We start from the raw sequence: 24,418 nt of genomic DNA, 5'->3' as shown, positions 1-24,418 counted from the left end.
AACCCACTAGAAGCAGGTGCTAGTGAGCAGAAGCTGCCCAGTTCAGAGCTGCCTCAGCTCCAGCACAGTGCAAAAACTTGACATGTGCAGCCTCTGTTTGGTCTGGTGAAGGACTGAGGGTAGAGAACGCAAAATGTGGCTTTTCAAATACTGGCTCTATCATAAGAGCTTTGCTGCTACCTTTCCAAAGCCCTAAGATCCCAGAGCCCAGCCTGGGAAGTATTACTTGGAAAGAGGCTCAAAAACAACTACCCTCACTTCTGGAGGGCTGATGTCAAACCCTGGTGATAGGTCACAAAAGCCTGGCTTTCACAAACTGTCATAGGCCCTGTGTCCAGTAAAGCCAGACACTGCCAGGCCCTGTACACCTCGATTTGTGGCCTCTTTCACCATTCTGAATGACCAAGCGAATCCCAGAATAGAAACGCAGTGTTAACAAGCTCATTCACTGGGCCTGGAGTGGCAGGTGGCATATCAGGTGACAGGAGTAGGAGCCAAGATCCCTGGGCAGCCAAGAGTCGGGATGAGACGAATAGTGCAGGACTGAATGGGAAAAACCATGAGTTCACTTCAGGTCAGCAGAGGTAATGCTGCCTGCCTCTGTGCCAGGGACGCCCTGGGGACAGAGACACAGGAAAGGAGAGGGATTTTTTTTTCCCCTCAGAGCTTATATTAAGACGCTGAGTTTGGGAACCCAAGTAACACAATTACACAAGAAAAGCGGCATATGTGGAAAAATGGCTTAGTGATGTCAGCAGACCACAGACACTGTTTGAGGATGCAGTGTTACAGGAAAGTCACAGGACCAGAGAGGGCGCAGTCCCCACCGAACTCTGGATAATACTGAGGGTATCATAGGTAACTCCAGGCAAGGGATATTGTCAAACTGGAGCCTGATGACAGAAGGTGACCCACACAGGGAGAAGTCTCAACTCCATCCCAGCAAGTGCTTATTTACAGAGGGAAAGCCATGCAGAGTGCCAGCCACTAGGGACCCAGAATGAGCAGTCCTTGTCTTCAAGAAACCCACAGGAATGTGCAGATATGACAATGAAAAGCCTCTTCCACTGACTGGGCACTGTGGCAGTCACATGGAGTTGCATGAGAAAGCCCAGGACTGACTCAACAAGTGATTGGTGTGTCTGGGACGGACTTGTCACAAATGGGGCATGTGACACATATGCACCAAAAATTGTGCTTAGCGTAAAGTGAGGGATGGCTTGGAGAGGCTAGGCTGGTCACCTGGAGAAGAGAGACAATTTAAAAGGGCATGACTGTCCTCAAATCTTAAAAGACTGTCAAATACACATGTGGCCCCAGAAGGTCACACTACAATCAGAGGGGAAAAAGAAGATGGGGACTGTTAATGGGAAGTAGATTTTTCCTAATTATACAGAGGAGTTTTCTAAGAAGCAGAGCTGGCCAAAGACAGAGGAAGGGCCTAGAAAACGGCCAGCCAGGCTAGATGCAGGTAGGATGGATGCCAGGGAGGAAACTGAAGTCCCCATGGGTGTGAACTTTAAGATTCCTACTGGGCCTGAGACGCTCTTTGCCCTCCTACTTTACGTCCAGTTCTGGATGTGATATCAGACATCATCCTTGTGTGCATGACATTCACAGTTCAACATTTTTTTTTGAGACAGGGTCTCACTCTGTCATCCAGGCTGGAGTGCAGTGGCGTGATCACGGCTCACTGCATCCCGGACTCAAGCAATCCTCTCACCTCAGCCTCCCAGGTAACTGGAACCACAGGTGTGCACCACCATGCCTGGCTAATTTTTTTTAGTTTTTGTAGAGATGAGGTCTTACTATGTTGCCCAGGCTGGACTTGGACTCCTGGGCTTAAGCAATTTTTCCACCTAGGATTCCTGAAGTGCTGGGATTACAGGCGTGAGTTACCGTGCCCAGTCAACTTTTTGTTTAGAGACAGGGTTTCACTCTGTCACCCAGGCTGGAGTACAGGGTGTGATCATAGTTCATTGTAGCTTCAACTTCCTGGGCTCAAGTGATCCTCCCACATCAGCCTCCCAAGTAGCTAGGACTACAGGTATGTACCACCGCCCCTGACTAATTTTTTTAATTTTTATTTTTTGTAGAAACAGGGTCTCGCTATGTTGCCCAGACTGATCTCCAACTCCTGGGCTCAGGCCATCATCCTACCTTGGTTTTCCAAGGGCTGGGATTACAGGCGGGAGCCACCGTGTCTGGTCTTTTCTTCCCCCTACCTCCGGAGAATTGTTATCAACAAACAGCGAAATACAAAAGGAGAAAGTTCACACAGCCTAGCCACACAAGAGATTTTGTGAGAACACACACCAGGGCTTCAGACAGCAAAGTCAGGAAGTAAAACACCTTCATCTGGGAAGTCTAGCTGCACAAGACCTCCCATCTGAGATGATGAATCCATCAGCAGAATATGAGATCAGCTGATACTTGCTACCCCGCCCCCTTCAAAATACCTGCTATGACAGAAACTGCCAGTAGGTTAGGAATCCCTGGAACCAGCCTTCATTCACTGCGTGACTTAAGCTCCTGGGTCTGAATTTCTCTCATCTATAAAATGAGAATAATGAGGCTTGCCCTGTCCACTGCCCTAGCACTGCTGTGAGTTTCCTAAGACAGGTGGGAAAGGGCTTGGCAGGTGAGGAACTGTCATTACAATTGCCTGAGGAGCCTACACATCTCCTGAGCAAAGGGCCCACGGAGCTGTTGCCCAATCCCAGGCTCTCCCGGGACTCTGCACGCCAGAGGCTGAGGATTTCTGGCCTGGGGCAGAAATGAGGGGCCTCATCCTCTCCAAGGATTGATTTCGGGAAGGTTCATTGCCCTGCCCAGCACTCACAACCATCCAGCCCCTCCACACCATGCTGTAGTAGCACCATTCTAACAGTTCAGTGCAGAGACCACTGGCCTCTCTGCCTTGTCAATCACCCCTCTCTCTATCACCCCCTTCATGCCAACACACCATGCTCAGCTTCCAGGCCTCTGTGCTGCCTGAACACCTTCTTCTTCCTCACTGATTCTGCCTCCTCCTTTAATCTCAGTTCCAGCATCACTCCTGCCAAAAAGCCTTCCCTGACAGTCTTCCCAGGCCCCTGCCCTGGCTCCCTCACTGAACAATATCCCACATTCAGGCACACCACAGGTCCTTGCCCACCACATTGTTTTTACAAACCTCTTTACTCTTCTGCTTCCCCCTTTAAGACCCTGAGCCTCCTGAAGGCAGGGTTGCATCCCTGTGACCTTCATTCCTGGCCCAAAAGAGGTACCCAGGTGAATGCCTGCTGACACTTAGGAGGCAGAACCCCACCCTCTGATTTCACCCGAAAAAATGACACAGGCTGGCAGAGCCCTCATCCTAGAAGACTCTGAAGACTCTAAGTAGAGAAGAGTAAGAAACAACTTAGCAAGCAGATGACAGCGATGCTGGAACAAGTCTTGACCATATGTTCCCCCTCATGCCCACAGAGCCCTCCCCATTCAATTTTCCTCTCAACTACCTCTGAAAGCACAGCATGGTAACATCTGGGAAGATCTCTTTGAAAGAACACCTACCAATCAGAAGGTCACCAACCATCCCATCCTGTCCACAGAACTCTGCCCCAACAATGGCATGGGGTCAGCCACACTGAGGAGTGGCTGAATATTAGTGGCTAATAATCATAGTTGCCAGATGTTTTTCACCTGCTCAGGAATTGGTGGTTATTGCAGTAGCCCAGTCACCATCTGAGGTCCTAACCTCTGCATCTTATATTTGATCCCCTCAAGGAGATGTTTTCATCATCACCCCTGTGCTACTAAGGAAGGAGGAGGCTCAGAGAGGTTGAAGGATTTGCTCGGGATCACACAGTGAGTCGTGTTCTATCTGCTAACTGAGTGCAAACCCCACAGGTTTCAACCTCCAGAATGGAACCTTCACAGAATCCAGTCTCACAGTAGTAAAAATACAAGCTTGCTTCGGCAAGACTGACACATACATTCCTACAAAGCTTAGAAGCTGCTGTAGAAAGACAAGTTTGTCCTCCCGCTCTGGTTGGTGGAATCTGACTATGGTACACTCTCACAAAACACACTGAGGCCAAGCCAGCATCCCAAGAAACATCTGGAGAAAACAGACTTTACCTTGATAACACCTACCCCCTGGGAGCTGCTCTGCCCCGATGTTTTTGCAAACATACTTCCGAAGGCTTCAAACTGTCCTGCCAGACTCCTTTCTGCTCTCACAAAGAGACCTGTGACATCACTTGCCTTTCATAGTCCTTCCCCCTCCCAGGACTGCCACCCATCCGTAAAAGTGGGGGACTGCACTAGACTGGGGAGGGCACAGGTTCCACTGGGCATGCTACTTCTGGTTGATTGGCTTTGCCTGTGTTGAGAAGGTTCCTCACGCTGTATCCGGGGGTCAATGGGAGTGCTATGGTTGATGCTGTCTGCCATGGGTCCAGTATGAGGGGTAATTGCCAAGTGCAAGGTATTTGCTGTCCCTGGACAAGATGATCACCATGGAAGTCATTTAGGACTCCAGTCCTATGACACAGAATTATTGTCCTTATCCCCTACCCAAACCTTTACCCTCTATCCTCCCTCACAGGCCCATCAACACCGGAGCTTCTTGAGAAATGTTTCAAATCCAGTAATCCAGTAAGATGGAAAAGCAAACATCTATTTCAAGTCTACTGTCCTTTGAAAGACTGACCAACAAGAAACCTTAAATAGCAACTTGTGGAGGGTAGCTGGGTTTCAGCCCAATTTTATCAGCGAAGTGCTGTATGACCTTCGGCAAGTCACTATATCTCTGGGTCTCCACTACTTCTACAAATTGGGATCAGGAGTCCTATTTTCCTTGCATTTAACTGTGTCCAAACACTGTGCTAGGATTCTCAAGACTGCAAAGGGAAGTCCATCATCTGTCTCACTGACTCTGAGTCATAAATATGTTGGAAAGTATTGTCCCATTTCCCAGAAGAGGAAGCTGAGGCTGAGGCAGGTGGAGGGACTTGGCCTAAATCCTAGAGCAAATAGCTAATGAAGGAATTATGCCTGGGTCCTGTGATCAGATCCACAGCCTTCCTCATCCCATTATCCTGCCTCGATAGGAGGCGGTGACCAGGCCACCAGGGGCTTTGGAACCAAGGCTACCTCTGCAGAGGAGGCTCTCCCAGATGATCAGTCCCTCAGCAATTCTGCCAGGATAAGGCCACACATAAGCTGAAATGTGCATTGTGCATTAACTTGGAGAATTACCCGGGCACAGTGGCTCACGCCTGTAATCCCAGCACTTTGGGAGGCCGAGGCAGGTGGATCACTTGAGGTCAGGAGTTCAAGACCAGCCTGGCTAACATGGTGAAACCCCTCTCTACTGAAAATACAAAAATTAGCCTGGTGTGGTGGCAGGTGTTTGTAATTCCAGCTACCTGGGAGGCTTGAACCCAGGAGGTGGAGGTTGCAGGGAGCTGAAATCATGCCACTGTACTCCAAGCTGGGGGACAGAGACACTGCCTCAAAAAAAAAAAAAAAAAAAAAAGAAAAAAGAAAAAAAAATCTTGGAGAATTAATCACTACCATAAGAGTTAATTATTCAGAGCATTCCCCTCAGCTGCCCTTCAAATATATCTCCTTAAAATGGGCTAGTGAGGGCCGGGCATGGTGGCTCACGCCTGTAATCCCAGCACTTTCGGAGGCTGAGGCGGGCGGATCACCTGAGGTCAGGAGTTTGAGACCAGCCTGGCCAACATGGTGAAACCCCGTCTCTACTAAAAATACAAAAATTAATCCGGTGTGGTGGCAGGTACCTGTAATCTCAGCTACTTGGGAGGCTGAGGCACGAGAATTGCTTGAACCCGAGAGGCGAAGGTTGCAGTGAGCCGAGATTGCGCCACTGCACTCTAGCCTGGGCGACAGAGTGAGACTCTGTCTCAAAACAAAACAAAACAAAACAAAAAGGTTAAGATGGTCATTAACACAGTGTTAAAAATGGACGAGTGAGTGGCCCACTGAAGAATGAGTCCCAGCAGTTATCAAACTGCTTTGATTTTAGCTGGGCGTGGTGGCGCATGCCATTCCAAACCTAAAAGTCACAAATAAAATATTTAAAACTAAGTATTTTAAAAAATTTTCTGTTTTAACTGTATTTGTGAGCAAGGGCTGATTAATAATCTGCCTACAATCTATTTACTGGAATTCAGCAAATATAAATAAAAGAAAAATAATTCAAATAGAAAATAAAGATCAGAGGTGTACAAAGGCAGTAATGGATGTGTATCATAGAACCTTGGATAGGAATTGGGTAAGAGATTGTATGGAGAGCCAGACGCAGTGGCCATACCTGTAATCCCAGCACTTTGGGAGGCCGAGACAGGCAGATCACGAGGTCAGGAGTTCGAGATCAGCCTGGCCAACAGGATGAAACCCCGTCTCTACTAAAAATACAAAAATTAGCCAGGCATGGTAGCAGGCACTGTAATCCCAGCTACTCAGGAGGCTGAGGCAGGGGAATCACTTGAACCCGGCAGGCGAGGTTGCAGTGAGCCGAGATCATGCCACTACATTCCAGCCTGGGCGACAGAGCAGGACTCCGTCTCAAACGCTCAAAAAAAAGAAAGAAAAGGGAAGAAACATATTCACTTGCAGTACATTCATTATCACACCTCTTTAGGTTCACCGAGACCCCCAGGGTCCTGCCTGACCTTGAGACTGCTCCAGATGTAACCCCTACCTCTCCTGTTCCCTCAAGATACCCCCACTTTAGGGCAGTGACACCTCCCAGTCAGCCCCTGACTGCCTCCTTCCCATCCCCTAGTCACCTTCCCTGAGATGCCTTCCCCAATCTCTCAGCACCTATTTGTTTCTTTTAGGGCTCTCATCACAAACAGATTAGATAGTATCTTGATTATTTGTTACCTGCTTGGGTGGGGACTCCAAGCTGGAGGGAAGTCAATCTTGTTCCCTAGTCTCTCCCTGGCTCCTGGCACAGCACTTGGCACTCAAGTAAATGAATGGCTGATTGTTTGGAAAGAGAAGTGGAGGTGGGGTGGGAAGGAGGGAGGAGCCCAATCCCTGCCCTGCACCCCCCACCATTCCCACACACTGCTGCATGTGCCTCTCTTAAAGAAACTGCTGGGACAGCAGCAACGGTGGCAGCCCTACCTTTACTGGGTGATACCAGACAAGGCCCCTCTTCCCCACCCGACCTTGGTGTGCACTCCACAGGCAGGCAGACAACTCCTATTACCGCACCCCTGTGCAGGGCAACAGCCACGTCAGGAAGCGTGGGAAAGCAAGAAAGTTCCAGGAGAGGCTAGAACTATCAAACGTATTCTCTGCAGTCAGTAACAGGTCCTCATCACAGTCCCCAGTAGGAAACTGCCCAGATGGAGTGATGATCCTGCAGACAAAACTCTAGCTCCACATACCTGGCAGATTCTGACAGCCCTGGGTAGATTCTCCAGCCTGATCTTGGGTGTCCTGAACCCTGGACAGCCTGCCCTTCTTCCCCTTCCCTCACTCAGGGCATTCGCCTCTCCCCTACCCAGGCCACCTTCCCCCATGAGAGCCCTGCACTTGATAAACAGCCATCAAATAACTGACTCCACTCCAAGCAGCCCACCCAATCCATCTACATCTTTCCAGGCATGGGACATGGACAGTTTTTGGCTATTTCAAGTCTTTTCTTTCCCCCTGGATATCAGTAACAGCAGCAGCTATTACTTTTTAAATGCTTCCTCTGTACTAGGCACTGTGCTTAGTGCTGTGCACACATTTCTCTTGTCCTCATGCTGGACTACAATCAGGTATTATTAGCATCTCTATTTTGCAGGTGAAGAAACAAGCCCAGAGAGGTTAAGTACCTTGTCCAAGGTCTCACGGCTCTAACTAGCAGCCCAAGAACTGAACCCCAGCAGCCCAACTCCACAGAGATGCTCTTAACTATGGGTACATATGACCTTTGGGGTGTGGATTTCCTGATCACCTACTGTATGCTCAGTGGGTGCCCTTAGAGACTGGACTCCACCTCTGTACTTAGGGACCCTGTGACTGTGCAAGGGAGAAGAGAGGTACATAAAAATATTTGCTGGCCAGGCATGGTAGCTCACACCTGTAATCCTAGCACTTTGGGAGGCCAAGGCAGGCAGATTGCTTGGGCCCAGGAGTTTGAGACCAGCCTGGGTGGCATAGTGGGATATCTCTATTTTAAAAAAATCATATTTGGTCTAGCGACAAAATTGATACCATATTTGCATTGATAAGTCTGAGAATTTCCTTAGTAAAAGCACAGGAAATAGGAACTTGAGACCCCAGCTAATCAGGTAACAGTTAATATCTGAAATACACAGGCCAACCAAAGTGGGTGTTACGATACTCTCTCACCAGCTTCCAGGAACCAAATTCAACTTAATAGAAGAGACAGAAGGAGCTCCCTCCTGCTGATAAACGAAGGAGGAATCTGCAGGCCAGAGAAGGGAAGGGTCTTGCCTGAGGCCACCCATCAACTCAGTGACATAAAGAGGTGAGAAGCCAGCAGTTCCAGCTCCCCCATCCTTTGGCTTTCAAGTCATCTTGGTCCCAAAAAGAAACTATAGGAGGTAAGTGCCCACAGTGACCAAAAGTTTAAGAGTTTTCATGGTAAAGACAGGGCGCTGGCTCTTACCTTCAGGGAGAGTGAAATGCTCTGTGAAAGCTGGGTTTGGGAAGCCAGGACTTCTTTCCCAAGCTGACAGAGGCCCAGCTCCAGCTCAGCTCTGCCCCGGAAGGACGGAGTTTAAAAGGCCTACCTGGAACCCGGCTGGGACCACACCTACATGGGGCTGACTTCACTAGGGAACCCGTCCTACTGGCTGTCTCCCAGACAGCAGTGGGCCAGGCCAGGACGCCACTCTCTGTCTGTAGCCTGGCGCCTCTCCCTGCGGGGCCCCACCCAGTCCCTGCCCCAGTCAGGCTCCCAGAGCAAGGGTGGGAGTGGGTAGGGAAAAGGCCGGCTCCCCTCCTCATGAAGCCACCAGGGCCTGGGTCCCTCAGAGCCTCCCCTCAGCCTGGACTGGGTCTGAAGCGGCTGCTTCCTGCTTTGCTGTTTTTCTTTCACTTTGGTTTTTAACCCCGAAGTGAAACTTTACGACCGGAACAATTTGGGAAAGATGTTTAGAGTTAAGGACTAGGAGAGTCAAATGCCTGGCTTCTAATCTGAGCGGAAGTGAGCTGAGACCTGTCAAGTTCACTGGGAGACTTGGGAGGAGACCCTCAAGTTCTCCAGGCTGCAGTTTTCTCGCTGATAAAATAAGAGGGAGGAACTGAGCTAGTGATTTTTTTTTTGAGACAGGGTCTTGCTTTGTCACCCAGGCTGGAGTGCAGTGGCACAAACAGCTCACTGCAGCCTTGACCTCCTGGGCTCAAGCAATCCTTTCGCCTCAGCCCCACAAGTAGCTAAGAGTACAGGTGTGCACCACCACACCCAGCTACTTTTTGTATTTTTTATAGAGACGGGGTTTCACTATGTTGCCCAGGCTGGTCTTGAACTCCTGAGCTCAAGTGATCCACCCGTCTTGGCTTCCCAAAGTGCAGGGATAACAGGCATGCGCCACCACGCCTGGCCCCTAGGCTAGTGATTTTAAATGTCACTTCAAACTAGAAAAAAAATGATAGAACTTCACCTTCCTCATCCCTGCTGCCACTGGAGCTAAAACAGGAGTTGCAAAGATGATCCGCTGGGGGGTGCTTTTTTGGGCCATCCTGTTGCCTTGGGGGAGGAGGCAAAAGCCTGCTAGCAGTGTAGACATGCTCCTGGTCTCCCTGACCACCTCTCTTGGATCTACCAACTGAGTTCCTTTAGTCTGCACAGGTCCTAGAGGTCCCAGCAACCTAGGGCAGAGCAAATTCAGGAGGCCCCTAAGTATAATCTTTTTTTTTTTTCCCTCTCATCTTATATGTTCTTTCAACAAAAGCCTAAGTGTGATCTTGACCCCATCTCAGCACAGCAAGAGGAGACACCTACCACTAGCTGCCCTAAAATTTCTAGCCAGAGGGCTGACCTGGCCATCTGCTAGGACTGACAACGGCTCACCGGGGAGCTGGTCTAGACTTCGGAATCTCTGCTGACCCTGGCATGCCCACTCTGTCTAGCTAAGACCACTGTAATACATTTCACGACATCTTCCCACTGGCTGGTTTACCAAATAGCCCAGGAACATGAGAAAGGCAGGAATGAGTCTCCCAACCATTCAGACGAGGAAAACTGAGGTTCAGTGAAGGGCAGGGGTATAGCTGCCAAGCCAGCACTGGGATTCAGGAGGATTTTTTTTTTTTTTTGGAGATGGAGTCTTGCTCTGTCACCCAGCCTGGAGTGCAGTGGCACAATCTCAGCTCACTGAAACCTCTGCCTCCCGGGTTCAAGTGATTCTCCTGCCTCAGCCTCCTGAGTATCTGGGACTGCAGACACCTACCACCACGCCTGGCTAATTTTTGTATTTTTAGTAGAGACAGGGTTTCACCATATTGGCCAGGCTGGTCTCAAACTCCTGACCTTGTGATCTGCCTGCCTTGGCCTCTCAAAGTGCTGGGATTACAGGCGTGAGCCACCATGCCCAGCAAGGTCAGTAAATATTTGAATGAGCTCACTGGCCCCGCCGTTGCCAAACAGGTGCAACACAAGAGGAGCTCATGGAAGAAACAAATTTGAATCTGGGGGTGAAGGCGGGGTGCCTTTTAAAATACACACATTTTCAGAATGAAAAAGAAGGCAATTAAAAAATATATGACAAATTTTAAGTGCACAGACTCTTGAAAGAGCAATTCCATGTGCAGGAATGGCTCCAACAGCTACACATGCACTCGTGCATGGAGACACATAGGAAAGGGTGTTTACTGCAGCACTGTTTACAGCAGCAAGACTGAGAACAAGCTAAACATCCTTAAGTAGAGGACAAACAACTGGTGGTCTATGTGTCAATGGAAAGTCACACGCTCAGGAGCAAAGGTGGCCACGAACCTGTACGTGCCCACCAAGAATAACCTGCAACAGAGACTTACATGAAAAATGCAAGGTATAGAAAAGCAGAGAGAGAATATGCCACTGTTTAAGTAACAAAAAGGGATGTTACTGACAATAGCTGCACGTGGATGCTGAGTATTTCTGTAAGGAAACCTCAAGACTGGTCACAGTGATTAGGTGTCTGGGTAGGACAGGGACTAATTTTTCATTATTTTTTTTAACCAAGTTTGAATTTTTTTTAACCAACATACAAGTATTGCTTTTTCAGTAAAAATGTAACTTTTACACACAAAAAAAACCCTTCAGCAAAATGTATCCAGAGATGACTCTTCCTAAATCTCAGGCATCAGACTCCCTGGGTTGGGAGGGGAGGCAGGACCCAGGCACCCAGATTTTGAAATGTCTCCTCAAGGGCTGCTGGTCTAGCCTTGTAGAACAGGCAGTCAGCCTCTGAAAGTAGACTGAGACAGACTGGACACTGTGGGGCTCTGGGGTGTGGAGGAGAGTGTCAGGGAAGACTGAGGGAAAACTTGACTTTGAGGCATAGGGAAGATTTGAAGGCGGCTTTGAATGTTGAACAGGTACAGCTGGGATGAGAGTTCCTATCAGGAAGGAGAGGAAATTAAGTGAAACTGATAAGGGAAGGGAAGGGAAGGGGAAGGAATGTCTCTCAATATGGGATCCTGGCAAGTTCCTTCCCTCCGAGGTTTGGTTCCAACTCATGGGAAAGGAAGGGGCTGGGCCAGAGTCCTTTCCAGACCTGCTATCCTAGGACCTTACTTTATTTCATCTCATTTAATATTAAAGGTGGTGGGGAGGGTCCCAAGCTCAGCACATGGCCACAGAGTTCCACACCTGTGCAGTGTAATTAAATATTTGGAGGCTCCAGAACACTCACACCAGGATCTTAGGTAGAGCAGCCCTTGGGCGACATCCCCCCAGGGAGAAGGAGCAGATGGCCTTCTGCTGAGAGGCCCTTCTTCACCCTGTTAATAATTAAGCCATTACTGAAGACCTCTTTTTTTTTTTTTTTTGAGACGGAGTCTGGCTCTGTCGCCCGGGCTGGAGTGCAGTGGCCGGATCTCAGCTCACTGCAAGCTCCGCCCCCCGGGTTTACGCCATTCTCCTGCCTCAGCCTCCCGAGTAGCTGGGACTACAGGCGCCCACCGCCTCGCCCGGCTAGTTTTTTTTTTTTTTTGTATTTTTTTTTAGTAGAGACGGGGTTTCACCGTGTTCGCCAGGATGGTCTCGATCTCCTGACCTCGTGATCCGCCCGTCTCAGCCTCCCAAAGTGCTGGGATTACAGGCTTGAGCCACCGCGCCCGGCCTGAAGACCTCTTTTGTTACTTTTTTTTTTTTTTTTTTGAGACAGAGTCTTGCTCTGTTGCCCAGGCTGGAGGGCAATGGCGTGATCTCGACTCATTGCAACCTCCACCTCCCGGGTTCAAGCGATTCTCCCACCTCAGCCTCCCAAGTAGCTGGGATTACAGGCATGTACCACCACGCTTAACTAATTTTTGTATTTTTAGTAGAGATGGGGTTTTGCCATGTTGGCCAGGTTGGTCTCAAACTCCTGACCTCAGGTGATCCGCCCACCTCAGCCTCTCAAAGTGCTGGGATTACAGGCATGAGCCACCATGCCTGGCCTCTTTTGTTACTTTGGAAGTTCAGTTTGCAGAGACTTATGCCTTGGCTTGCTTTACACCGTGATGCTCCAGGCTGAGGGCTTACAGGCTCCAACAGTCTAGACCTAAGCCACAGGCCCAAACTACACGGACCTGAAGTGGAGAGGGCCCAGGATGCAGGTTAGAAGCCTGGTGGTGGATCCTGGCTAGATCTCAGTGCTGCTGCTGCTGCAGACTCTGGGAGTCAGAAACTAAGTCTCTAAGGCAGCTCTGACTGTCAGTGTTTCCCCAGGGTCAGCTCACTGCCGGGCACAGAGCAGCACTTAATAAATATCTATTGAATAAGTAGCTCAGCCACAGTGACCTTGGTCAAGCCTCTTTCTACCAGTGAACCTCAGTTTCCTCTTCTGAAAAACAAGGATGACAAGAATAGTAATACTTCCCAAAGCTGGATAAAGATCTACGGAGATAATGTATATAAAAGTACTCTGCAAATCAAAACAGGCTAAACAAATATTAAAGATCCAGAACCAACGTGCTGAAAACAAAACAAAAAGAATATACGTGAGAATGAGCAAAATTACGAGAAAGCACCTGGCTCTAGATGGTCATCAAATGAATTACTACAATGGAAAGGGATGGCATACGTCCCTCTAGTCCACTGCTCCAAAGTCCAAATAGCATTTCTCAGGCCATCTCTGTTCCAAAGGAGCACAAAAATCTCTCCTCAAAACCTTTGTCCAGATTATGGTATGAAGAACACGGTTACAGTTACAATTGTACCCTGCATACCGCTGGGCTCAGAGAGTATCTGCCAAAGCAAACTGGTATATAGATGCTGGGGTCTGCTGGAGGCAAGGGAGCAGCGGGGTGAGGGGCGCCTGGAGGCTGTGCCTGTCATGTGGTTGCTCTGCCTCATGACCAAATTTGTGTTCAGAGGAGTGTGGGCTGCATACAGAGGAGAATGACTGGCTGGGAGACCCCGGCCAAGCCATCAATCTCCTGGCTGTACACTGGGACCAACCATTGCTGCCTCCCATGGTAGCCACTCTGTAAGCACTAGTCCCCTTCCCTTTCCCTCTGTCCACTGGGGATTCCTGGCTGCAGCCTGAGAAATGGGTCCTAGGCTCTGTCACTTGGCTCTCCTGCGCGAGGCACCTTGGAGGCAAGTCCCTTCCTGCCTTTGTGGGTGACTGATTACTGCGGCTGGGCCCCTCTCTGGTGGTGGCTAGCTGAGAATTCCAACGGGCTCAGTGGTGGACATGCCTAATATTGTGCTGGACATACACACGGCACAACTCCGGAAGCTTCTCACAGTCCAGTATGTAAAACTGCTGGTGTGAGGGTCCCTAGCTCCTCTGACTCTTCCACCTTGAAGGAATTCTAAACTGGCACCCTGACCTTCAGGATCCTTAGAAAGCAGGATTTGTGGGCTTTTAGGATAAATGTGCTTGCTCCTAATTAAAGGACAAGAAGGCTCAGCTCCCTTGGACCCTAAAAGCAGGAGTTCCCTTTCCAAGAAGCAGAGCTGAGCTGTGGGAAGAGCCACGGTTTGGAGACAATTGGCCTTGGGTCTGAGCTACCTTTTCCTTATCTCCAAAACAGGGATGGTAAGTCCACCGCCTCTGGCTTGTTGTACACATTTCATGAGCCCCCTTGTGGAGCCCCTGGCGCAGAGCCAGGCAAACAGCAGGTGCACAAGAAATGTGCTCAGACTGCTACATCCTGCCCCAAACCAGCAACACCCAACATTTTCCCTTCTGGCCCATCAGGGTGATGGCCAGGCTTTCCTAAGGGAACACAAGCATTCTCTGCTACCCCAACTGGCTCTTCCTACTCCCACGGGCCCCACCCAAACCTCGCCCTCTTGTGTCATCTGGACGCCTGCAAAGCCTCCTCCCTGTTGTCATTTTTTTTCATTCCAATTTATCCAGCCTAATTCATCTTCTGGAAAAAGTCCTCCAGTTGTGCTACCTCTGCTCTAAAACCTTCCATGGCTCCCCGGTGCCTCTGTTTTTCAGCTGTTTAACACTGCCTACAACCTCCTGGCTTCGCCCAGATTTTCCAGCCAGAGCCCTGATGCCTCAGCAAAACTAGCACACTCACTGTTTCCCTAAATGCAAACTTATCCAGCTATGCCCTCTGCCACCTCCGCCTCCCTGGAATGTCAGCACCACCCTCTGCCTCTGCAAATCCAGCCCCCCTCAAAGGGCTCTTGTTTCCTCTGGCTCATGCTTACTTCTTCTTTCTCAGACAATGCTTTTCCTCAGCAGACACTTAATTACAGACTGTCACACAGTCTCTCATAATTGCAGGCTTGTCTTCTTGTCAGACCATAAGTTCCTCAGGGCAGAGAGGCCTTGTCTGTCTATGAATCCCCATCCTCTCAGAGCCTGGCCCAGGGCTAGGAAGGCAGGGCCCAGAAAAGGAGGAGTTTTCCAAGCCTCATTCAGCTCCAGGACGAGTTCGCTTTGACCACTAGGGACCACTTCTCTTGCTTCTGTCCTGTGAGGAAACTGTTCACTGGCCAAACCAGACCTCAGGGCTCCAGTTCTCCACCTGGGGATCTAGGCCAGCGATGTACAGAGACGAGGGAGCCCGGGGCAGGGAGGCAGAGCTGTGGCTCTAGTCTTGCTCTGGGATCCTAGCCATCCCTCCCCGTCCCTGGGCCTGCTTCCGTGCTGTGGAACAACAGCCATGTTTTAGCTCTAGAATGTAGCTTGTATCTCTCTTTAAGGTAGCCTTGGTTTCTAAGAATGGGTGGGTCTATCTATTAACACAGCTGATTCCAGCACAGGTTGAGTGAGGAAAGGCAGCCACAGTTAGGTCTGGGAAATCTGGGAACCTGAGAGAGATTTATACCACACACTTCATCAACCTCATTACATTCCTGTAAGGACTAGATTTCATTCCTGCTCAGGTGTTCAATTTGTTCAATTCCACAGCCCGCACCCTGGCCCAGTCTGACTTGACAGTGCCTGCTGCCAGGACCAAGTAGGGGAAGGGTGATTTACTTCTGAAAACCACCAATCCCCATGCAAAACAAAGCTGATGATGGTGATGACAGCCATTTCTCGAGGGGCTTTTACTACATGAGTTCTCATTTCCATCCCAATCTGACAGGGAAGAAAACTGAGGCACAGAAAGCTGACTAATCCAAGGTCACACAGCAACAAGCCAGGCTGTCATACAAACCCAGGATCCTCTCAGTTCAGCTTTTCCCAGGTCGTAGCTGACAGGCTCTCAGCACCAGCATCCTCTAGAGGGCTGGTTTAAAAACCTAGGGGCATTTGATTCCTGCCCCCATATCTGACAGATGAGTGTGTCTAGGGATGGAGCTTTATAAAGACAAGAAACCTGAATTTTATATATGAGAAAACTGAGGCACAGAAAGGTGACGTGATCTGCCAAGGTCATACCTTAAGCATACTCAGGAGTCCTGGTGGGACTCCAGAGCCAGCAAGGAGAGACTTCCTGGGAAAGGTGGCATTTGACAGTGTGGGCCTCTAGGGGAAGAGAGGGTACTACAGGAGAAGAGGACAGCATTAATAAAGGCTGAAGCAGGAAAGGACAGGCAACAACTTCTCAAAGTGGCTAGGGGAAGGAAGAAATACATACGGAACCACAACTGCAGCTTGTCCCCAAGAGCCCATCTGAGCTTCTCGGAAGAAAGCTTGTGTGGCGTTTACAACCCGCAGGTCTCCAGCAGTGGTCCTCTGGGTGTGTCTGGTTGCTGCTCAGGATGAGAAAGCCAGGGGAGGTGGTGACTCAGTCCCCACCCAGCCTCCAGATAGCCTCCTTTTAAATTCAAGATGAGCTCAGAGACTGGGGAAATGTCAAGAAAACCCTCCTCCCAGAACAGATGGGAACAGACCCAGGGAAGGTGGCCTGAGGGGGTACGGTAACAGGCAGAACCCATAAATCTGTGGGCTGTGGAGAAGAGGCCGGGGCTCCAAGCCTGCCTGACACTGCTGTGGCTGTGGGCCCCTGAGCAGGTCCTTGTCTCTCTCTGGGCCCCCTATTTTTCATTCACCTGTGAAACAGGGAGAACTCCACTGGCTTCTGACTTCCAGGCCTGTTGGTGGAGAACAATGGTCGGGAAAGAGCCTGGCTGATTACACAATGCCTCACACAGCCTGGGAGAAATAAGAAGATCACTCCTATTACTATTAGAATAGTCACAGGTGCTTTCCTAGTTGCCTGAACCTCAACCACAGGGCGTGGGGGGAGGGAGAGACTGGGCTTCTGTCTAGTTCCTACAAAGAGAAAAGTCACCCAGATGTTTTTGCGAAGGGAAAGTTCACATTTACTAAGTGCCTACTGTGTACTAGATTTAAAAAAATACATAATCTCATTTAATCCTCATCATAATCCTGTGGTATAAATCTTGAGTCCAGATAAGAAAACTGAAGCTCAAAGAAATAATTTGCCCAAGATTACAAACACAGTGAATGATGGAGACTGATTAAAACCAGGCATTTGTGGTTCTGAAACCCAGAGTTTCTACTCTCTGGAACAGTTTTTTTTCTTTTTTTTTTTTTGACGGAGTTTTGCTTTTGTCACCCATGCTGGAGTGCAATGGCCCAATCTCAGCTCGCTGCAACCTTCGCCTCCCAGGTTCAAATGATTCTCCTGCATCAGCCTCCCAAGTAGCTGGGATTACAGGTGTGTGCCACTACGCCCGGCTAATTTTTGTATTTTTAGTAGAGGCAGGGTTTCACCATGTTGGTCAGGCTGATGTCGAACTCCTGACCTCCAGTGATCCGCCCGCCTCAGCCTCCCAAAGTGTTGGGATTACAGGCGTGAGTCACTGCGCCCGGTCGACGGTCTCATTTTGTTACCCAGGCTGGAGTGCGGTGGCACGATCTCAGCTCACTGCAGTCTCAACCTCCTGACCTTCTGGATTCAAGCGATCCTCCTGCCTCAGCCTCCTCCAGGTAGCTGGGAATACAAGTGCATGCCACCATACCCAGCTAATTTTTGTATTTTTTGGAGCAACAGGGTTTTGCCCTGTTGCCCAAGCTGGTCTCGAACTCCTGAGGTCAAGTGACCCGCCTGCCTTGGCCTCCCAAAGTGCTGGGATTACAGGAGTGAGCCGCTGCTCACACAATTCTTGAGGGATTCCATGATTTCAGAATCAGTCTTAGGATTAGGAATGTTATTACCATTTTATGGATTAGGAAGCTGAAGCCCAAAGGAAAGTGACATCCCTAAAAGTGGGTGAGATGTGGGGACTGGGATCCTGCACCCCTCACTTCCAGGCCAGGGACCAAGCCCTTCTTCTTTCCCACTGCAAGTAGCTGAAGTAAAGCACCAAGCACAGGGCACACAGTAAAAAGGTCAAAGGATGTTAGAGATTGTCATTATACACCAGGGGCAGGTGATAACAGCATGACAGTGACTTCTTCAGAGGCAGTGCCATGGAACAGGACCCAGAAGTCCTGGCTCAACCCTCTGTGGGTCCTTGGTCCTTCTGGCCTCATCTCTTCATCTGTAAGACAAGGCGCTTGAACAGCTGATCTCATTCTCTGCACCAAAGTTCTAGAACATCCTAAGCTCCTTGACAGAAAACCCCAGCTCTCTGCAGAGCCTCTCTCAGCTGAGGCCTTTGTTCCCCTCCTCTACAGGGGAAGCAGGAAAAGCAGCCACGGCTCACAACTACAAAGTGACTTTATTCCAAGTGCCACTGTCCAAGCAGGGCCCACCCTTAAACAACAATGGGATGGAACATGGAAAATCCAACTGTCCCCCAGCACAGACATCCCGATGGGCACGCCCACCTATCTTTACAAACGGACTAACAAAGAGCAAGCAGGATTGGGGCCTGAATTAAGAAACAGCCGTCTCCCTGCTCTATTGGAAGGGCAGGTGCATTCCCTAATAACCAGGAGGCAGTGGGGAGGAGGTTAAAGAGCCTTGGACTGTAGTGTCCTAGGCCTGGATCCCTGTCCCAGCTCTGGCAGGAGCGAGCCAGCTGTTTACCCTTGGGCAAGCTCCTCTCCCTCGATGGGGCTGTTTAAAGACAAGCTGACAGTTCACAAAGCATGTCTACAGATGTTTCATTTGATCGTCATGACAACCCTGTGAGGCCAGCACAATCATCCACTTTTTACAGATTGGGAAACTGACACTTAGAGAGGACAAGGGTCTCACTCAAGGTTACACAACTTGAACCTGGCAGAACCAAGGCCCCAGAGGTTAGACTGCCAAAGCCAATCCTCGGGGTGGTCAGATTAAGAAGTCCTCTCCCTGCTCACCCTGAATCGAGTCTCAGCAAGATCCAGGCAGCACAGACCTTTGTTCACTTGCCCACTCTGGTGTTCTGCAAAGTTCTGGCCATGAACCCCACAACCCAGCTGCCTAGGAGGCTGACCACCGCCCCAAACCCCCCCTGCGAAATTTCATTACTCAAGCTGGCAAGAACGCAGCCCCCACACCCAGCCGGGGCTAAATAAACGTCCAAATGATATCACATCCTGCCGACTCCAAAATAGCCCGGCCTGCCCACAAGCGATCACAAAGTGCCAGGCCATGCGGGGCCAAGTGGGCAGGGATGCCCAGCCCGTGGTGCCCTCCACACACTCAAGCAACTAAAGCAGAAGCCTCAGAGCAGGAAGGCCCCCCACTCCCTCCTCCGCCAGACAGCCTGGCCCCTCCCTCCTCCCCCCCCCTTTGTGGGAGGCCCCAGAGCCCCCTTGCCCCAGCGCCAGCCCTTGCCCCAGCGCCAACCCCATGGAGCCTCGGCCGCGGCCAGCCTGCGGGCCAACTCCGGCCCGACCCGGACACCCCACCACTCACATTGCTTCAAGAGCTCCAGACACAAAGCCATGAGGGCCGGATGGGGGTCAGAGACCCAGAGACCCGGCAAAGATAGAAAAAGGGAGAGGGAGACAGGGAGCAGAGAGAAGGGGAGACAGGGGGCTGGGGCAGAAAAAGCAAGGGGGGGACCAAGGGCCCCAGGCAAAGAAGCAGGCTCAAAGGGGGACCTTCAGCGCAAGAGACACAGAGTGGCGAGACCACTGAAACAGATGTCGCGGCACAGAGGGGCAGGGAGAGCAAAGCAGGGGACCCCGATCCCAAGAAGTGGGGGTGCTCGAAGACCTGAGAGAGAACAAGGAGAGACAGCGACAGGCGACAAACCAGGGGAAAGCAGAGAAGGGCTCCTGAAGTCAGGGAGCTGAGGACATATTGGGAGGGGTCCCAAGGAGAAAGACCCCAAGGGACCTAGGAGCTCCCAGTGGATATGGGGAATACCCAGAAGAGGGAAAGCCCAGGGGGAATGGGGGCTCAGAGGAGGCGAGACCCCAGCGATTTGGGGTGCAGGAGAACCCCCAAAGGATGTGCAAGAAGCTCACGGGGAACCCTTGGGGAGAGTGGAAGGTGTTCTCAAGGGGAGCCCCAAAAGAGCTGGGGGCGCTCTGAGGGGGAGTCCCGAAGAATCGGGACTCTGAGGGCTGAAGAGCGCTCTGAGAAGGGGACCGGAGATGAGGAGCGAGGGAGGGGCTGCGGGGGAGCGCGAGGGCAGAGACAAAGAGACAGCGAGCCGGGGAGAGACAAAGCGGGCGGAGCGGGGACACGGGCCGGAGGACTAGCGGCTGGACAGAAGGACGGAAGCGCGGACGGACGGACGAACGGACAGACGGGGAAGAGGGCGGGGGCGGGGCAGGGCCGGGTCGGGCGGGGGCGGCGCCCGTCTCCTCGCGGGGCCGCGGCTGCTCCGGGCGGCGCTGGGCGGGCCCCGGGCGTCCGGGCTGAGGAGGCGGCGGCGACGACGTGGACCGGACAGACGGACGGAGTGACGGACGGACTGGCGGCAGCTGCGGCCAGCGGCGGGCACTCACCCTCCTCCCTCACGCAGCCCGGCCCGAGGCTCCGGTTTTGTACGCCCGAGGGGCGGGGCCTCCGGGTTAAAGCCCCGCGCCTGCCCCGCCCCGCCCCGCCCCCCGCGTCAGCCGCGCGCGCGTCGCCAGGGACTCCCGGGCCGGGCGGGGGCGCGCGCAGCCCGCTTGGCACGTGGCCCGCCGCGCTCAGCCGGGCTGGTGCGCAGGCGCGCGGGCCGCCGCGTCCGGCCCACGCCCAGGCCGACCGGCCCAGGAAAGGAGCGCGCGCCCACGTCGGCACGCGCATGCCCGAGGACGGGGGGCTCCGCCCCTCGAACCGCCTCGCCAAACCGGTTCCAGCTGGAACGCAACGCATGCTCTGTGCGGGAGGTGGACCGAGGCGGGAGTTCCCACCAGTTCACCCCGGCGACACCTCGCTGTAGGGGGGGAAACCGAGGCTCCGAGGAAGCTGCCCGAGGTGGCCCTCTCATCCCTGCATAGTCAGATTGGCCCTCCGATCCTGGCTGCTCTGCGTCCTAGGTGTTTCTAGCTGTCCTCGCCACTGCATCGTTCCTTTGCTTTGCTAACCCAGAGTGCTAGAGATTGGGTTCCAATCCCGGCTCCGCCTCTGGAGGCCTGTGTGATTTTGAACAACATCCGCATTCAACCTCCCTGAGCTTTCCATTCCTCCTGCGTAAAATAAAACAAGCACACCTACGATCTCATGGAGGGCAAAGTGACCACCAGCTCGAGCCCGGTTGGCAGTAGGTGGTGTCTTCACGCCTCCTTGCCTTCCCGGTTGCTGGCTTCTACCCCGTGAGTCCCCTCTCCTCAGTGAATCCAGGTCCTGTCACTGCCTTGTGGGCCTCATCTCTCCAGGCTGCACCTATGGTAGGTCTGCTAGACGCAGACCCAACTCTTGTTCATGATCTGCCTTGCTGGGTGACCTAGGCAAGTCCTTCCCTTTCTCGCATCTGTTTTCCAAAAAATGGAGAAAAGAATTTTTGACACATCAAAATATTTTGAGGACTGGCGAAGATGATAATATTTCCAATACCACTGTCATGGTTTTTGCATTAAGGTGTAAAAATAATAAATGGAACTGAGGGTTAGCCAACCATTTTGAATCCAGGCACTGTGCTAAGCACTTTGAAGGTCATAGTTTACTTCATCCTCAGTCACTTATGCTACGCCTGTACTATTCACTTTAAGTTGGTTATTTTTATTTTTTATAGAGACAATAAAAGCCTGTTGCTCATGCTGGTCTTGAACTCCTGGGCTCAAGCGATCCTCCCACCTCGGCCTCCCAAAGTGTTGAGATTACAGGCGTGAGCCAAGGTTGATTTACTTAGGATAAAAATAAGGTACATTTGTTATGGGCCCGGATGACCCAAGGCAGCACATACAGCACAGGACGAAATATCATTATTCCACCTCCATCTCCACCCTCCCAAATTCAATAACACACTCCCTGTGTGACCTTGAACAAGTCCCTTTCCCTCTCTGGGACTCACCAGCCCTATCTGTTCCCTGGAGAGAAACTGGACCAGGGCAAGATTTTTCAAACTGTGGACCATGATTGACACCCTGAATAGAGATCACTGGGGGCACCAATTGAAAAGCAGATTCTGGGCCGAGTGTGGTGGCTCACGCCTGTGATCCCAGCACTTTGGGAGGCCAAGGTGGGTGGATCACAAGGTCAGGAGTTCGAGACCAGCCTAGCCAACATGGTGTAAACTCCATCTCTACTAAAAATACAAAAATCAGCCAGGCATGGTGGTGCGCGCCTGTAGTCCCCACTATTCGGGAGGCTGAGGCAGGAGAATAGCTTGAACCTGGGAGGCAGAGGTTGCAGTGAGCCGAGATCACACCACTGCACTCCAGCCTGGGTGACAGAGCAAGACTCTCTTCAAAAAAAAAAAAGAAAAAAGAAAAACAGAAAAGAAAAGCAGACTCAGGCCAGGCATGGTGGCTCATACCTGTAATCCCAACACTTCAAGAGGCTGAGATGGGAGGATCACTTGAGCCCAGGAGTTTAAGACCAGCCTGGGCCGGGCGCTGTGGCTCACACCTGTAATCCCAGCACTTTGGGAGGCCAAGGCAGGCAGATCACCTGAGGTCGGGAGTTCAAGACCAGCCTCACCAATATGGAGAAACCCTGTCTCTACTAAAAATACAAAATTAGCCGGGCGTGGAGGCACATGTCTGTAATCTCAGCTACTTGAGAGGCTGAGGCAGGAGAATCGTTTGAACCTGGGAGGTAGAGGTTGTGATGAGCTGAGATTGCGCCACTGCACTCCAGCCTGGGCAACAAGAGCGAAACTTCGTCTCAAAAAAAATAAATTATTTAAAAAAGACCAGCCTGGGCAACATAGGGAGACCCTGTCTCTACAAAAATTTAAAAATTGGGGCTGGGCACGGTGACTCACGCCTGTAATCCCAGCACTTTGGGAGGCCAAGACGGGCGGATCACGAGGTCAGGAGATCGAGACCATCCTGGCTAAGACGGTGAAACCCCGTCTCTACTAAAAATACAAAAAATTAGCTGGGTGCGGTGGCGGGCGCCTGTAGTCCCAGCTACACGGGAGGCTGAGGCAGGAGAATGGTGTGAACCCGGGAGGCGGAGCTTGCAGTGAGCCGAGATCAAGCCACCGCACTCCAGCCTGGGCGACAGAGCGAGACTCCGTCTCAAAAAAAAAAAAAAAAAAATTAGCTGGGTGTGGTGGCACGTGCCTGTGGTTCCTCAGCTTCTCAGGGAGCTGAGGTGGGAGGATTGCTTGGGCCTAGGAGGTCAAAGCTGCAGTGAGCTGTGATCGTGCCATGGCACTCCAATTTGGGTGACAGAGTGAGACACTGTCTCAAAAACAGGGACAGGGAAGAGTGAGGATCCATATACTCAGCACACAGTAGGCACTCGATTAATCAGGCATGTCCTAGTCCCAGGCTTGGTGGACCCCAGACAGGAAGCCTGCCTTTGGCCCAGCATCCTCCGTGGAGAGGCGCCTGTTCCAGCAGTAGGGAATTTTGGTTCCTCATTACTCACTCTAGGGAGGCCTCCTGAGTCCTCCCGTTATTCTCTGACCCTATGGCCCCTGTCCTGACCTCACTGTCACTTACCTAGACCACTGCACCAAGCTGTGAGTGACCTCTCAGCCTCTAATCCATCCTGCCCATGTTGCTAGAGGACTTCCCCTGCAAGTCCTGCAACATACCTTCATCACCCATGCTTGTACCTCTTTACCAGGACTGGGTGGCTCCCACGCACAGGGGACAATGGAGAACTCAGGGCTTTGAAGTCAGGCACATCCAGGTAGTAAACAGCTCCCTGGCCTACACGCTGCGTGACTTTGACCTTGATAGACAATCACCTTCTCTAGGCTGACGTTTGTGAAATATCTGTAAATGTGTGTGCGTGTGTGTGTGTGTGCACGTGCATGTTGGGATAAGTGGGATAGATCAGGAATTGCAGATGTATGTAACTCTTCTGGCTACAGCAGACATCGCGAATTGATGGTGGCACCTTTCTTTGCTTAACCAAATCTCAGAACTGAGCTCCAGGGATCAGAGATGACACGTGGTTGAAGTCCATTTGCAATCTCTGGACATGATGGTCTTTGAGTTTCCTCTTAGCCCTGACACTGTGGGGACTAGATGGGTTGGGCTGACAAGAGCCTGTGGTGGAGTAAGGGGACGGGTGGGCCCAGGGTAGGGTTGGAGGACAGGGTTGACTGGAGGGTTGACTGTGTACTGCAATTTTATCAATCTCCCTTCCTGTATATGGAGTGCGGGGGTGTGGTTAGGGGTAAGAAGGGAGTCAGTCAGAGAAGAAGCTGGGGGATGGAAGATGGGACAAAGCGGGGCAGGCATAGCAGCTGGTGACTGGATTGTCACAGATGGGAGGTACCCGTGGGTCCCCAAACCAAGGCCTCATAACACAGATAGAGACTTTGAGGCCCAGGGAAGCCAGGGAAGGGCAGGAGCCCACTCAGAGT

General features: G+C 51.4%; 1 protein-coding gene and 2 long non-coding RNA genes across 52 annotated transcripts in view; 1 reads left to right on the top strand and 2 right to left on the bottom strand.

Moving 5' to 3' along the window:
• The window catches only part of DLGAP4 (DLG associated protein 4), a 259,162-nt gene that overhangs the window by 52,804 nt on the left and 181,940 nt on the right, over positions 1-24,418 (bottom strand). For 4 of the 50 annotated variants that reach the window (XM_077948372.1, XM_077948366.1, XM_077948367.1 and 1 more), the window contains exon 1: positions 20,448-20,490. Coding sequence is in view for 2 of the 16 variants with exons in the window: in XM_077948365.1 (XP_077804491.1) it covers positions 19,405-19,435 (31 nt within the window). In the remaining 14 variants the exon portion in view is untranslated. 50 annotated transcript variants of the gene reach the window in all.
• On the bottom strand, positions 2,328-17,882 carry LOC144332141 (uncharacterized). Its single transcript, XR_013399915.1, has 2 exons — positions 17,715-17,882; positions 2,328-5,264 (listed from the first exon to the last, which is right to left on the bottom strand). It is a non-coding gene; the product is annotated as an uncharacterized LOC144332141 (long non-coding RNA).
• LOC144332135 (uncharacterized) lies at positions 10,285-12,036 on the top strand. The gene is made up of 3 exons (XR_013399909.1): positions 10,285-10,474; positions 11,176-11,607; positions 11,983-12,036. It is a non-coding gene; the product is annotated as an uncharacterized LOC144332135 (long non-coding RNA).

Source organism: Macaca mulatta, chromosome 10, assembly GCF_049350105.2.
Source record: "Macaca mulatta isolate MMU2019108-1 chromosome 10, T2T-MMU8v2.0, whole genome shotgun sequence".
NCBI lineage: Eukaryota > Metazoa > Chordata > Mammalia > Primates > Cercopithecidae > Macaca > Macaca mulatta.
Note: the sequence above shows the minus strand (reverse complement) of the source record. Positions and strands in the feature narration are given on the sequence as shown.